Source organism: Prionailurus viverrinus, chromosome X (assembly GCF_022837055.1).
Source record: "Prionailurus viverrinus isolate Anna chromosome X, UM_Priviv_1.0, whole genome shotgun sequence".
NCBI classification, from domain to species: Eukaryota; Metazoa; Chordata; class Mammalia; order Carnivora; family Felidae; genus Prionailurus; species Prionailurus viverrinus.
Window position 1 is genome coordinate 3,681,849 of NC_062579.1, and position 16,016 is coordinate 3,697,864.

General features: G+C 47.1%; 1 protein-coding gene across 10 annotated transcripts in view; it reads left to right on the forward strand.

Annotated features, from left to right (window-relative positions):
- The window catches only part of SHROOM2 (shroom family member 2), a 160,582-nt gene that overhangs the window by 78,397 nt on the left and 66,169 nt on the right, over positions 1 to 16,016 (forward strand). Inside the window, exon 2 of one of the 10 annotated variants that reach the window (XM_047843648.1) lies at positions 1,128 to 1,243. The exons of 5 other annotated variants lie outside the window; for them this stretch is intronic. In XM_047843648.1, coding sequence (XP_047699604.1) covers positions 1,197 to 1,243 — 47 coding nt within the window. In that variant the 5' untranslated portion in view covers positions 1,128 to 1,196. Of the gene's footprint in view, positions 1 to 1,127; positions 1,244 to 5,882; positions 5,892 to 5,931; positions 6,165 to 7,506; positions 7,518 to 8,395; positions 8,407 to 16,016 lie in introns of those variants that run through there. 4 more of the 10 variants (XM_047843654.1, XM_047843647.1, XM_047843650.1 and 1 more) reach the window with 4 other exon arrangements.

Genomic DNA, 16,016 nt, shown 5'->3' on the forward strand with positions numbered 1-16,016 from the left:
TAGACTTGAAAGCCTATTCCCAAAGGAATTCACTTTTTATTTTTTATTTTTTTTGATGTTTATTTATTTTTGACAGAGAGAGAGACAGAGCATGAGTGGGGAAGGGGCAGAGAGAGAGGGGGAGACACAGAATCCGAAGCAGGCTCCAGTTTCCAAGCCATCAGCACAGAGCCCGACACGGGGCTTGAACCCACAGACCGCGAGATCATGACCTGAGCTGAAGTCGGACGCTCAACCGACTGAGCCACCCAGGCACCCCTCACTTTTTTTTTTTTGACTGAAACCATATCCAAGGAGGAGGCTCAGAAACAAGGAAGAAAAAACTCTATTTCATTGCCACACTGAATTAACAACTTCATTTCCAAGTGGTACAGACTACCTTCTCTGTAAATCAGAAAAATAAACTCTTAGATGGGCAGTTTGGGAGCCCTTTGGAGAGGATGAGATAGGGGAGACTCCATCATATTGTATAATTATTCCTTTGTGGTCACGTTAACGACCTTTCTAAGGCAGGATACGTGTTCTAGGATTCAGTGGCGCTTAGTGCAGTAATGATGATGCGAAGGGAAGCGTGCTCCACAGAGGTGAGCTGGGTGTTATCAACTGCCTCCGGGAGTCCTTACCAGCTCCCCAGCTGATTGAGGTTGCCCTCTGTCGTCTCTCATAGGAATCTGCGGGTTTACTTGAAAATGAGACAGTAGTTTTTTTTTTTAATGTCTATTTATTATTTGTTTTGGGAAGCGGCGGGGGGGGGGGGGGCAGAGAGAGGGAGGGAGAGAGAATCCCAAGCAGGCTCCGCTGTGCCAACGCAGAGCCCGACACGGGGCTTGAATTCACGGACTGTGAGATCGTGACCTGAGCCAAAACCAAGAGTCAGACGCCTGACAAACTGAGCCAGCCCCCCTCTCCCGCCCCCTGAGGCGCCCCCTGAGATGGTAGGCTCTGGCTGTCTTGTTGGCAGAGATCTAACAGTTAGCGAGACCCATCGGTGAGATTGTGGGGAACCAGCATGTATTTGATACAATGCCGATTGGACTACAGGTTAGACAGACTTTCCGGCGAGTAGTTTGGCGACATGTTTCAAAAGGCAGGTCTTGGACCCACAATTTTCGTTTCTGGGATCCTAGATACTCAGCAAAGGGAAATTACTGAAGTGAATTAGAGACCACCCAAACTGTAAAGTGCTGCTGTTACCAATGATGTCAGCGTTTCCTGACATGGGAAGGCGCCCCACAAAGTCCAGGTGAGTGGAACACGTAAGAGCAGTCAGAGAACCGTGTATGTCCCATTCTCACAAGGTTGGTCGGTTGGTTTGTTAGGTATGCTTCACGCCAGCATGCAGCCCAGCATAGGGCGTGAGCCCAAGACCTGAACTGAGATCAAAGGTCAGAGGATTAAGGGGGTGCCTGGGTGGCTCGATCGGAAGCGTCTGCCTTCGCTCAGGTCATGATCTCATGGTTCGTGAGTTCGAGCCCCACGTAGGTTCTGTGCTGACAGCCCGGACCCTAGAGCCTGCCTCAGGTTCTGTGTCTCCCTCCCTCTCTGCCCCTCCCCCACTCATACTGTCTCTGTCTGCATCTCTCCGTCACTCTGTCTCTCTCTCTCTTAAAAATAAACATTAAAAAAAAAGAGGGGGCACCTGGGTGGTTCAGTCAGTTAAGCGTCCAACTTTGGCTCGAGTCATGATCTCACGGCTTGTGGGTTTGAGCCCCGTGTCAGGCTCTGTGCTGACAGCTCAGAGCCTGGAGCCTGCTTTGGATTCTGTCTCCCTCTCTCTCTGCTCCTCCCCCGCTTGTGCTCTGTCTCTGTCTCTCTCTCTCTCCCCCTCCCTCTCTCTCTCTCTCAAAAATAAATAAACATGAAAAAAAATTTTTTTTTAAAAAGAGTCAGACATTTAACCCACAGAGCCACCCAGATGCCCCATTCTTAGTTTTAATTTTTAAAGATATTGTGGTACAATACATATAACAGAAAATTTACCATCTTGGGAATGCAAGCTGGTGCAGCCACTCTGGAAAACAGGATGGAGCTTCCTCAAAAAACTAAAAATAGAACTACCCTACGACCCAGCAGTTGCACTACTAGGCATGTGTCCATGGGATACAGGTGTGCTGTTTCAAAGGGACACGTGCACCCCCATGTTTATAGCAGCACCATCAACAATAGCCGAAGTGTGGAAAGAGCCCAAATGTCCATTGATGGATGAATGGATAAAGAAGATGTGGTCTATATATATACAATGGAGTATTACTCGGCAATCAAAAAGAATGAAATCTTGCCATTTGCAACTACGTGGATGGAAATGGAGGGTATTATGCTAAGTGATATGAGTCAGTCACAGAAAGACAAATATCCTATGACTTCACTCACATGAGGACTTTAAGAGACAAAACAGATGAACGTAAGGAAGGGAAACAAAAATAATCTAAAACCAGGCAGGGGGACAAAACAGAAGAGACTCCTAAATATGGAGAACAAACTGAGGGTAACTGGAGGGGGTGTGGGAAGGGGGATGGGCTAAATGGGGAAGGGGCACTAAGGAATCTACTCCTGAAGTCGTTGTTGACTATATGCTAACTAATTTGGATAAAAATTTAAAAAAATAATAAATAAATAAAAGTACATTTATCATGGTGAGCAATAAAAAAAAGAAAATTTACCATCTTAAACATTTTTAAATGTACATTTAAGTAACGTATTACTTATTACTTTTATAGTACTTTATAAATTATATTATACTCACAAGTTACGTTTATAACAATAAAAACTAGCATTAAAAAAGCTCACTGTATTTTTATTTTAATTTTTTATATTAAAATTTTTTTCTTAATTAAAAAAAAATTTTAATTAAGTTTATTTTGAGAGAGACAGTGTGAGTGGGGTAGGGCAGAGAGAGAGGGAGAGAGAGAATCCCAAGCAGGCTCCGCGCTGACAGCACAGAGCCCAGCACGGGGCTTGAACTCGCGAAACCATGACCTCATGATCTAAGCCTGAAACCAAGAGTCGGACACTTTAACCAGCTGAGCCCCCCAAGCACCCCAGCTCGTTGCATTTTTAAAGAGGAAAAGCTTTGGGGGTTCAGTGTGCCTGTGCTCGTAGGAGTCAGCAGGAGGGTTGGTCCCCAGGAAACCGTCAGCTGTGCACCCTGTTCTGTTCTAGGCAGTGCCCCAGAGAAGGTCTGTTTATTGCTCTGTGATCGGGACAAGAAGAAGGACCCTAAGAAGGCGGGTGTTGGAGTGCTGGCTACAATATACTCTAAGGCTAACGTGTATTTCTGCATTTATTCAGTTCTTAAAGTAACACCAGGGCGCAGTCGACTCCCCGGGCTCAGAAGGGCATTGGGTGGACCAGGGGCCTTGCCCCTCTGTTGTGTGTCTCCGGAGAGCAGCATTGGCACTCACTGCTGATCTTGGGCTTCTTTGTATCATACACGTTCTTGTGCACTTAACGTCTGTATCCGCGGAGATCGTTCCGGGGTGACTGCGCTGAGGTCTGAGTCGCGATTTCTCTTAACGACCCCACGCTGCTCCACAGTCTGGATCCTCCGCTGTTCTACAGAACCTCTGTAGACGGATATTTCTGGTGCCTCTGGTGAAAGCCTCTAACTGCAGCATGTGGTGTCTCTGTACCCGAGTCTGTGTACCTGTACGTACAGGTCGTTGCAGTCCATTTCCAACCTGGGGTTCTTGAATCAGAAGTTTGGGGAGCACGAACTGCGACAGCCACCTCCAAATTTCTCGGGCCGCTTTTCAGGCTCACGTCCACTCTAGCAGAGGTTATTTTCAGTTTAGTTCTGTACTCTTTTCGAATGTGACGGGTGAAAAACAGCTTCATTGGTTAAATGAGCATTTTTCAGGGTACCTGGTGGCTCAGTCAGTTAAACATCTGAGTCTTGATTTCGGATCAGGTCATGATCTCACGGTTTGTGAGGTTGAGCCTCGCATCTGCGCTGTTAGTGTGGAGCCTGCTTGGGATTCTGTCTTCCTCTCTCCGCCCCTCCCCTTCTCTCTCTTATGCACACTCTATCTCAAAAATAAAATAAACGTTTTTAAAAATTCAAAACAATTTAAATGGGCACTTTTCATTATGAGTGAAGTTGGGTGTCTTCCCTTAGATTTAGAAGCTTTTTTTTTTTTTTAAAGTAGAGGAACATCTTTAAGGATATCAGAATGATCCGAATTCTGTTCCAAGCAAAGCATCTATGCCACAGAGAACTGGCCAGTGGAGGGACAGGGAGGAGATGCAGGGCGCCTGCTAGCTGACGGAGGTGACAAGTTATCTAAAAGACCCTTGGGGAGAAGGAAGAGACTTTTGCCGCAAAGGATTGATGGGAGCCACTGTGTAGAACTCCACTTTTGCATTCTGTATGTCCAGTTTTCTTTAAATGAGGGGTGCACAGGATAATTTTCTGGTTTAGATGGGAATTAATGTTTTAAGCAATACGTATAACAAGATAATGATTGTTCACTTCTGTTTTTATGAAAACACTTTATTTTGATCCTTTTAAAAAATATATATTTGACATATACCATTGTGCAATTTGAAATACTTTTTTTTTTTTAATTTTTTTTTTCAACGTTTTTATTTATTTTTGGGACAGAGAGAGACAGAGCATGAACGGGGGAGGGGCAGAGAGAGAGGGAGACACAGAATCAGAAACAGGCTCCAGGCTCCGAGCCATCAGCCCAGAGCCTGACCCGGGGCTCGAACTCACGGACCGCGAGATCGTGACCTGGCTGAAGTCGAACGCTTAACCGACTGCGCCACCCAGGCACCCCTGAAATACTTTTAATAACACTTAAGTATTGCAACAATTTTTAAAATAACTTTGTATTAATTTTTAATACGATATGTCGATATTATTTTTTGCCTAATAGAAAAAAATCTAAGGGGTGCCTGGGTGGCTCAGTTAAGAATCCAACTCTTGATTTCAACTCAGGTCATGATCCCAGGGTCATGGGGTAGAGCCACATCTGGCTCTGTGTTGAGATTCTGTCAGTCTCTTTGCCCCTCTCCCCTGTTTGCTCTCTCTCTCTCTCTCTCTCTCTCTCTCTCTCAAAAAAAAAAAAAAATTTAAAAAGTCTGAAATGGTGCTTTGTTCAGAAACATGAATGAAATTCTGTAACCTGGTTAATTAGTTAGTATTAGGGTCTGTTGCTGTCACCCAGCACATGGCAACTCACTGCTATAAAATCCTGAAGATGCTCAGAGGAAGGACCACTAAAACTTCAAACTGAGTTTTACATTGTCCTTATTACAGAGGCACCAGTAGGTACTTTTAAAACAATTTCTCTGGAATTGGTAATGTGTATTCTTCTCTGCCTAAATTTAAATCTCTGTTTAAAGCCTGCCATTCTCCTCTTTCTCCATCCCCAGGCAACCACTTACCGGACTTATGTCTCACAGATCAGTTAGCATTTTCTAGAACTTTATGTACAGCTGCAAAGTAGATCATGTACTCTTAAAAATACAAACAGACAAAACACGACCAGTTTATAAAAAAGCACGCTGGGGTGCCTGGGTGGTTCAGTCGGTTAAGCATCTGACTTCAGGCTAGGTCATGATCTCAGTTTGTGAGTTCGAGCCCCACATCGAGTGAGCTCAAGCCCTGCTTCGGGTGAGCCCTGCTTCTGTTTCTCTCTGCCCCTCACTCACTTGTGCCCCCTTTCTCTTTCTCTCTCTCTCTCTCAAAAAAAAAAAAAGGCACTCTGTAAATTATTCATAGACTGAACCACAAACACATAAATATCCTGTGTTGCCCTGCCCGAGAGTATGGCCAAATGATGAATTAGCTTGCTCAACTCTTATTTAACTTGATTGTACTCCCAGCCCGTCCTCAGAGGCCCAGAGAAGGGCTGACATTTATGACAAAGACTGAGTGGCCAGTGCAGGTATGGTGGTTCTCGGAGGTTCTGGGGAAATGTACCTCTGCGCAAACTACGTACCCAGAGTTTCATGAGTAGAAACAGCGGTTCACATGCTAACTCCTTCCTGCTAGTCTATCTCTTACCCGTAGGCTTGTTTTGTTTCGTTGTGTGTGGTGATCAGGGGAGCGAGCAGGCAGGATGGGATCGAGGGGGACCGCTTGGACAAAGCCGTGGCGTCTGGTTTCCTGGGCCGTGGGCAGTGCTATCTTGTCATCGCTTAGGAGCCGGGAAGGGAAGGTGAGTCAGGAGGTGCGAGTGGCTCTTATCTCTCCCTATGAAGTTTCTTTCCCAGACACAAGAGAGAGAGCGCTTCCTTTCTCCCCATGTGGGGTCAGCTGGAAACAGAGACCTGTAACCGTGATCCCCACCAAGTGCACATCTGTTCTCCTGCACGATGCCCAGGTGGTCAGGGAGGGGGCGGGGGTGTCTGCCCGGGAGTCAGGTGAACTGTTAGGCCATGAAGAGAGGCTGAGCCGAAAGCTCCTGCCTAGATCTTCCCTCCGGGCTACTCTGTTGTTCCGACTTTGCTTGGCGGAGGAAGGAAGTGCTACTCACGGGAAAGTTCGGGGCAGATGCGGTAACCTTTTCTTCTGTGTCGCTGACAGTCGTCATCTGCACCTTTGTCCTGTGTGTCCAGGCCACCTCCCTGGGAGGGCTGCCGGGCGGGTCTGGAGTGGCTCCTGTGCCCCTGTTTTCACAGACAGCCACGGCTGTTGTCCTGGGCAGGCACAGAGGGTACACCATGGACTAAGATGGGCTCGGAACAGGTGAACACCAGAAACTGGGTCACTTGTGGCATTTTCCTGATCCTACTAGCCGAGTAGATCAGCCTCGGTTGTGGGAGAGGTGCTCAGGGTCTGCCTGATGCGCACAGCGTGTTGGGAAAGGGGGCGTCTTGCTCAGACCTGGGGTTAAGGCTGCTGCGCTCTGCTCCTATCGAATGTGCACTGAAATGGCATGAAGAGTGCTGGGACACAGTCCTCCTCTCTCTCTTTGAGGCAAAATTACCATAGCCTCAGCTTCTAAAATGTACATATAATTTCAAATATCCTCGGGAAAATTTCTTTTAAATACCACGCTATCCATTACTTGGAAAGCTTGCAACTGCTCTGGCTTTTTTTTTCTTTCAACTTTGTATGGGAACAGATAGTTTTGGTTACAACGAAACATGCCTGCCCACCTCATCATTTATGGTACTCTCAAACCATCATCCGGTGTTGCAGGTAGTTTTGCCGGGTCTGGATTATCGATAGGGTTGGTTCATGTGATTTTCTGCCTCTTTGCTGGCGGCCCTAAATCCTTTTGTGTCTCTAATTACAGCCCCTAAACTTGCGTTCAGGAGCAGATTAACACCCAAGGGTAGAGGTTCTTCGCTGGAGGCTGAAAGGGTTAGCCAGACTTCCGGCCGAGTTAGAGATTTCAGGAAAGCGGCTTTCAAATCTAGTGACAACAGCTGTGCTCGCTAGGAGCACCTTTCTTGAAGCCTGCTTTGTTTTCTGGATGCCACTAAGTTGCAGTGAACTCCACACTGCCCCTGTGTTGTGCTGGGAGCCCCTCTGCTCCTGGCTCCTTGGAGCTATCCTGCAGCAGGTGGGTCTGCGTGCAGCCGTGACATTGGTTGGCACCGATGTTCTTGGAAGCAGCTATGCGTGGCGATGCGGCAGGGTTACAGGCAGGGCTTGGGCGTCGGCAGGCTTCGTTCCTCCCCGCTTCCCTCCCAGGAGCTCCTCCTGGGCCAGAAACCATATATGTGTTTTGCTGGAGGGTGTGTGCCTTGGTGGGGGTGTCGGCAAATACCTGTGCTTTCGAAGGGTCTGCCATCATTTGTTCGAGTCTCAGGGGAAAAGTTTCTATTTCAAGCATGTTGGGGGTTACAGCCGTTTGCAAATGCTCATTTTCTTATTAGATAGAGGAAACCCAGAGACTTACGCTGGACAGACACCCTGTCTTGGGGCTGTTTTCCATTCTTTGTTATTAAATGGAATCAGGAGAAAAAAGAAAACCATGCAGATCAGAGTTGTTTTATTTTAGGAAAAGTTGCTTCTATTCCAATTTAGGCTCATTGTATGGCTTGAGCAATTTAATCAGGTGAATTTCCAATTAAGTGAAGTTATTTCATATTCTAAGTCAAATAGAAAGTGGAACAAAGTTAAGATTTTGTTTTTCATTGCAAAGCATGTAAGTGATGTTTATAAAGTTTATCGTGAAAACATCGATGGTTTCTGATATGTTAAGACATGCAGAGAAAGGTTTTTTTTTTTTACTTCTTTCATATATGACTCATCAGCACTGTTGCTAATGCTTAGAGCTATTTATAATTAGTTTTACTAATGGTTGCACATTTGAATATCCTGAGTTTCTTTGCCAGAAAATCCATTCTCTTGAAATGTAGCCAGTAGGTTGGGCTGACACCCTTCTGAAACACTCAGTTGAACTTGCTCAGGCATTAGTCCCTCGAGGAGCTGTAGTGTGAACACAGGTGGGTGAGATAGTCTTTTTTCCCCTTTTTTCTTACATGAATAGATTTATTGACCTGAAGATTTTAAAAGTTAGTAGAAAAACCAAATCGTTTTGGTCTGCTCCAGTTCTGCCTGCCTTCATTATGTGACATTAAAAAAATATATGTATCTTTTTAATGTTTATTTGAGACAGTGAGAGGGGGAGACACAGAATCCCAAGCAAGCTCTGTGCTGTCAGCACGGGGACCAAAATCAAGAGTCAGACGCTTTACCGACTGATCCACCCAGATGCCCCCATTATGTGACATTTGTGCACAGGCTTCTCTGCGGAAGCACCCGGGAAGAGCGCCGAAGGCTGAAAGACGAACCATGCACCCGCCCTTACTGGGGGAAGGGGAAGGACCAGGGGTGCCCCGGGCCGGTGGAGAGGCGCCCTGCCTCTTTCATCCTGTGGGAATGCTGCCTCTCAGCCTGGCGTTTGTTCCAAATGCAGCTTTGATGTCCTGTATCAGTCTCAGCTCTTTAGGCCGTTTGGGAATTTTTATCTTAATTCTTCTCATGTATAAAGGCAGGAACTCTGTGGCTCACATCCCATAGGACTATATGGATTGAATCCGGCATGACATCACCGTCCACAGCAGTATGTTGTCTGACCACTGCAGGGGAAGGGAGCCCTTTGCCGTTTCTCAAGTGCTCGGCCCTGTGTCTTCATACATTCGTGTAACGTGTTAGAGGCGCTCTGTGCAATCATACCATTAGGTCCTGCCGTCTAGGAGCTGCCTGCTGAAGGTGCTCTCATAGGCCTGGATTGGGAAAGCTGTGACAGGTGGTGAGGCAACAGATGTGAGGAGGCCGGGAAGCAGACTGCAGCAGAGTCTGTCCTGAGGCTGGGCCACTGACCTGCCCTTGGAAGGCTGAGCCAGGTTTGAGCCGCAAGTCTGGTCCTACATCGACAATACCAGGGAAGGGCAGAGGGGGTGCAGGCAAACGGACTGCAGGGGGACAGGTGACTAGGTGGCTGGGGGCAGAACGGTGCTGGCCCTGAGCTTGCCTCTGAGCTGCCGGGAGGGCTAGTGCAAGGCCACCAGCCTGCCCACATGTGTCTCCAGCTGATGCCCACGCTGCTGGCCCAGGGGCACCCTCCAGACCACAGCTTGGCTAGATGCCTGAGAATGTGGGAGCTTGGGCTCCTGTGGCAGCTGCGAGCAGTTGAAGGTTCCAGAGTGAGAGCAAGAGCTGTCTAGAGCAGCGTGGCTAGGAGATTGATCTGGCAGGAGGTAGACAGACCAGCAGAGGGAGAGGCTGGTCAGGACGTAGTCATCCACAGGCTTGGCTGGGTCAGAACAAGGTTCATTTTGTGTTTATAGAGTGCTGGTTTTTATGTGTTTCCTTTTGAAGGACTAAAAAGGGTGCTTGCAGTCACCCTCTCCAGTGCACGCTCCCCCCCCCCACCACCACCTTCCACCTCCCCTGCTGGCCTGTACCCCCTCCTTTCCTTGAATTCTAAAGTCTTCACACAGGGCTGTTCCCCTCACCCACGGGTCACCGAGGCACCTTTGCAGTCCTGCCCAGACCACCCCTTCTCTGAAATCCAGGCCTCTTCCCCCCTCGGGCCCCCCGATTCTTTTCTCTAAGATGCCCCCAATGGATCACTATTGATTTCCTCCCGCCAAGGAGCCTTCCCCAACCCCAGGGTTGCCTAAAAGCCCTGGATCCCATCATAACCCCCGGCACAATGCACACCCAAAGCCAAGGCACCTGGCCTCCCCCTCTGGCCTCCCCGGCCTCCCAGCCAGCGGGCCCGGTACAGTCAGGCTGACGCAGCTTGTGGTGACCAAACACAGACTGTTTGTTTTGTGAGGTGGTGCCTGTTGGCTTCATTCTAAAAGGCTATGAAAATAACCCAGCACTCAGGAAATTTTTTTTTAGGCAAGGAAGGGATTCTGTTCTTTATGAGAATGACAAACATTTCACTGAAGCATTTATTTTAATAATTCCTTTTTTAAGACAGAGAGTGCACACGAGCAGGGGAGGGGGGCAGAGAGAAAGGGGGACACAGAATCTAAAGCAGGCTCCAGGCTCTGAGCTGTCATCATGGAGCCCGATGCAGGGCTCGAACTCACGAACCATGAGATCATGACCTGGGCCGAAGCCAGATGCTTAACCGACTGAGCCACGCAGGCGCCCCTGGATTCATTCTTAATTTTAAATGATATGCTAGCATTTTTCATATTTGTGGTGTAAACCCTGTCCTTCCAAAAATCCCCCAAAGACTACCTCGCTTATAAAATTATTTCTAAAAATTGAAGTAAATTTTTATTAATCTTGGTATGTAATTTGTGGGAAAGGCTTCAGGGGAACAACCCTCATTAGGATGAATAATTTCATCTGTAGGAGCAGAAAACGTTCGTAGCCAGTACTATGGCTTTTCTGTATTTATATGAAAGGAATAGTAAGCAGTGATGAGAGGTGCCATTTGGGAAGAGTGACAGTGGCATGAGAGAATACTCCCAAAACCAGGCGGGCCGCAGAGTGAAATGGAGACACGGAGTCTGCAGGCTTCTCCAAATTGTCTAGAGACAGAGAGGAGGTCGTGCAGAGGGCTGTCTTTAGGTCATGGCTTCTTTTCCTTGGGCGTCTTTCTGGCCTTTTCATTTTTAAATATTCCATATTTTCTACAATAAGCGTGTGTTTTAAGGATTCCAAACATCAACAGCCGTTTGAACAAACAGGGTTCCTTTCCTATATACACTGGGCTGACCCTGGCCTGGTGTGAGCACGGACGAAGCCCCACTGCCTATCCAGTGATTCTGGGATTGCACAGCCCCAGGCTCAACGTGGGGCGTTGCTGGTCCGTCTGTCACATCCCTGCCCACAGCACCTGCTCAGAAGCAGGACCTTCGGCATCTCTGGTTTGGGCTGCACAGGCCTTTGTGGCTCTAGCGCTCCCATTCGCCCCTCATGGCTGTTTGCGAGGCCAGAAATCACCCTCTGTGTTTCTCCCTCCCAGAATGGGCTTCCTTACCGGTCTCTCCAGTTGGCTTACATCTGACTGCGGCCAAGGAGGGAGCATTCTTTCGGTAGCGTCCCTATTCATTCCCGTTCGATATTTGTCTTGGGGCTGTCTCGACCGTAGCAGACATCCCACAGGAAGGAGTGATTCGGGACTGGTTTGCTGTATGCCATTTTGCATTTACTCCCTTCTTTGTTTTTATTTTATTTATTATTTTTTTTCCAGAGGGAATGCTTTTTTTTTTTTTTAATCTTTGTAATATAATTTACTGTCAAATTGTGTAACATACGGTGTGTAAAGCGTGCTCTTGGTTTTTGGGGTAGATTCCCATGGTTCATCGCTTACATGCAACACCCAGTGCTCATCCCAACAAGCGCCCTCCTCAATGCCCATCACCCATTTTCCCCTCTCCCCCCCTCCATCAACCCTCAGTTTGTTCTCTTCATTTAAGAGTCTCTTATGGTTTGTCTCCCTCCCTCTCTGTAACTATTTTTTTCCTTCTCTTCCCCCATGCTCTTCTGTTAAGTTTCTCAAGATCCACATATGAGCAAAAACATACGGTATCTGTCATTTTCTGACTCATTTATTTCACTCAGCATAATACCCTCCAGTTCCTTCCACATTGCTGCAAATGGCTGGATTGCATTTTCTCATTGCCAAGTAGTACTCCATTGTATATATAAACCACATCTTCTTTATCCATTCATCAGTTGATGGACATTTAGGCTCTTTCCATAATTTGGCTATTGTTGATAGCGCTGCTATAAACATGGGGGTACATGTGCCCCTATGAATCAGCACTCCTGTATCCTTTGGATAAATTCCTAGTAGTGCTATTGATGGGTCATAGAGTAGTTCTATTTTTAATTTTTTGAGGAGCCTCCACACTGTTTTCCAGAGTGGCTGCACCAGTTTGCATTCCCACCAACAGTGCAAGAGGGTTCCCGTTTCTCCACATCCTCTCCAGCATCTATATAGTCTCCTGATTTGTTCATTTTAGCCACCCTGACCAGTGTGAGGTGGTATATCAGTGTGGCTTTGAAATGGTGAGTGACGTTGAGCATCTTTTCATGTGTCAGTTGGCCATCTGGAGGTCTTCTTTGGAGAAGTGTCTGTTCATGTCTTCCACCCATTTCTTCAGTGGATTATTTGTTTTTCAGGTTCTGAGTTTGATAAGTTCTGTATAGATTTTGGGTACTAGCCCTTTATCCGATATGTCCTTTGCAGATATCTTCTCTCATTCTGTCGGTTGCCTTTTTGTTTTGTTGATTGTTTCCTTCACTGTGCAGACGCTTTTTATCTTGATGAGGTCCCAATAGTTCATTTTTGCTTTTAATTCCTTGTCTTTGGTGATGTGTTGAGCAAGAAATTGCTGGGGCTGAGGTCAAAGAGGTAGTTGCCTGCTTCCTCCTAGGGTTTTGATGGCTTCCTGTCTCATATTTAGGTCTTTCATCCACATTGAGTTAACTTTGGGTGTGGTGTAAGAAATGGTCTAGTTTCATTCTTCTGCATGTTGCTGTCCAGTTCTCCCAGCACCATTTGCTAAAGAGACTGTCTTTTTTCCATTGGATACTCTTTCCTGCTTTGTCAAAGATTAATTGGCCATACATTTGTGGGTCCAATTCTGGGTTCTCTATTCTATTCCATTGGTCTATGTGTCTGTTTTTGTGCCAATACCATACCGTCTTGATGATTACAGCTTTGTAATAGAGGCTAAAGTCTGGGATTATGATGCTTCCTGCTTTGGTTTTCTTTTTCAATATTACTTTGGCTATTCGGGGCTTTTGTGGTTCCATACAAATTTTAGGATTGTTTGTTCTAGCTTTGAGAAGAATGTCAGTACAATTTTGGTTGAGATTTCATTGTATTTTATTATTACTTTAAAAAAAATTTTAATGTTTATTTTTGAGACAGAGAGGCAGAGCATGAGCAGGGGAGGGGCAGAGAGAGAGGGAGTCACAGAATCTGAAGCAGGCTCCAGGCTCTGAGCTGTCAGCATGGATCCCGATGCAGGGCTCGAACTCACAAACGGTGAGATCATGACTTGAACTGAAGTCAGACGCTTAACTGAGTGAGCCACCCAGGCACCTCTGTATTTTATTATTTAAAAAAAATTTTTTTTAAGTTTATTTATTTACTTTGTGTGTGAGAGAGACAGAGGGAGCAGGGGAGGGGCAGAGAGAGAGGGAGAGAGAGAAAATCCCAAGCAGGCTCTGCACCGTCAGCACAGAGCCCGATGTGGGGCTTGAACTCACGAGCCGTGAGAGATCATGACCTGAGCAGAAGACAAGAGTCGCATGCTTAACCACCTGAGCCGCCCCGGCACCCCGCATTTACTCACTTCTAATGCTCATGGCTCTGCGGGTGGCCAGGGTGGATACCACTAAGAACCAAGTATGGCATAGTGGTTTCAGCCAGGCCCTCAAACTGGGGACTTGTGCTCTCCTGTCCTGGCACATCCTGTGGCCTGTGCATTCCTCAGGGCCCCCACATTTCTGGCGGCTGAATGGCTTAAAGCCACCTGTGTATCTTGTGCGAGAAGAAAGCCCACGATCTTGAGAAAATGAAGACCTTAAATCTGTTCTTGTTTCTGTTCATCTGGGTCTGACTGAAACGCAGCCAGAGGGACAGTGGCTGTGTGAGACCACCAGGTGGCGCCAGAGAGCTCTTTCTCCACAGCCTGCCGGACCAGCATCCTCACAGCATTGTGATTGAATGAACACTTTTGGATCCAGAGCGTCGTCCTCTCTTATCGGCATGAATCCAGCCATTTTAGGTAGTCAGAGGGGCTGAGAAACAGAAGGTAGCTGGAACCTTCCCAAATACATTCATTATGCACTAGGAAATTCAAAGGACCTGATGAAAAGCCCATTATGTTTTAGGAAAATGTCACTATCCCCAATAGCCAGGATATACTTATGTGTAGCTTATAGGTACAACCTTTCACTGGGTGATTTGTTTTTTTTTTTTTTTAATTTTTTTAACATTTATTTATTTTTGAGACAGAGAGAGAGCATGAACGGGGGAGGGTCAGAGAGAGAGGGAGACACAGAATCTGAAGCAGGCTCCAGGCTCTGAGCTGTCAGCACAGAGCCCGACGCGGGGCTCGAACTCACGGACTGCGAGATCATGACCTGAGCCGAAGTCGGACGCTTAACCGACTGAGCCACCCAGGCGCCCCTGATTTGTTTTTTTAAAAGCTCTTAATTTCTACTGTGGTTGTCAACTATGTCTTCTTGAAATAGACATGCATCTATGTGTGTTATCTTTTTATTTTATTTTTTAACGTTTAGCTGTTTTTGAGAGAGCGAGAGACAGAACATGAGCAGGGGAGGGGCAGAAAGAGAGAGAGAGAGAGAGAGAGAGAGGGAGAGAGGGAGACACAGAATCTGAAGCAGGCTCCCAGGCTCCAAGCTGTCAGCACAGAGCCCGATGCGAGGCTGGAACTCGTGAACTGCGAGACCATGACCTGACCTGAGGTTAGATGCTTAACAGACCGAGCCACCCAGGCATACCTGTATTGTCTTTTTATTTTTATTTTTATTTTTATTTTTATTTTTTTAATGTTTATTTATTTTTGAGACAGAGGCAGAGCATGAACGAGGGAGGGTCAGAGAGAGAGGGAGACACAGAATCCAAAGCAGGCTCCCAGGCTCCAAGCTGTCAGCTCAGAGCCCGACGCGGGGCTCGAACTCATGGACTGTGAGATCATGACCTGAACCGAAGTCGGTCACTTAACCGACTGAGCCACCCAGGAGCCCCTGTGTTGTCTTTTTATTATTTTTTTTTTTATTTTTTTTTTTCAACGTTTATTTATTTTTGGGACAGAGAGAGACAGAGCATGAACGGGGGAGGGGCAGAGAGAGAGGGAGACACAGAATCGGAAACAGGCCCCAGGCTCTGAGCCATCAGCCCAGAGCCCGACGCGGGGCTCGAACTCACGGACCGCGAGATCGTGACCTGGCTGAAGTCGGACGCTTAACCGACTGCGCCACCCAGGCGCCCCGTGTTGTCTTTTTAAAAAGGAGGGAGTAGGGGCGCCTGGGTGGCGCAGTCGGTTAAGCGTCCGACTTCAGCCAGGTCACGATCTCGCGGTCCGTGAGTTCGAGCCCCGCGTCGGGCTCTGGGCTGATGGCTCAGAGCCTGGGGCCTGTTTCCGATTCTGTGTCTCCCTCTCTCTCTGCCCCTCCCCCGTTCATGCTCTGTCTCTCTCTGTCCCAAAAATAAATAAACGTTGAAAAAAAAAAATTAAAAAAAAAAAAAAAAAAGGAGGGAGTACGAGTACTTTTGGAGCCCTGCTACCCCCCCTCCCCCCAAGTAAGCCAGCACATACCCCAGTCTTGCCATGTGCTGGGTTGGAAGATGTTGCCACAGATTATAAGGCATTTTCTTTTTCAGGCTTCCTTTTTTTATTTGTTTCCTTTGCCTCCACTCTCAGTCTAGTTTATTTCCTTCATTAATTAAGTATAAAGGAAGGTGAAACACATCCTTGATGCGATAGCACAGAAAATGCCATCTGAGCACGAGACTCATGTAGCCAGAACCTTCCTCACGAGGATTTGGAGAAACTCGATGAGGTACACTTTGGGATTGCAATCCCCTTACTTCTGTGGTGTG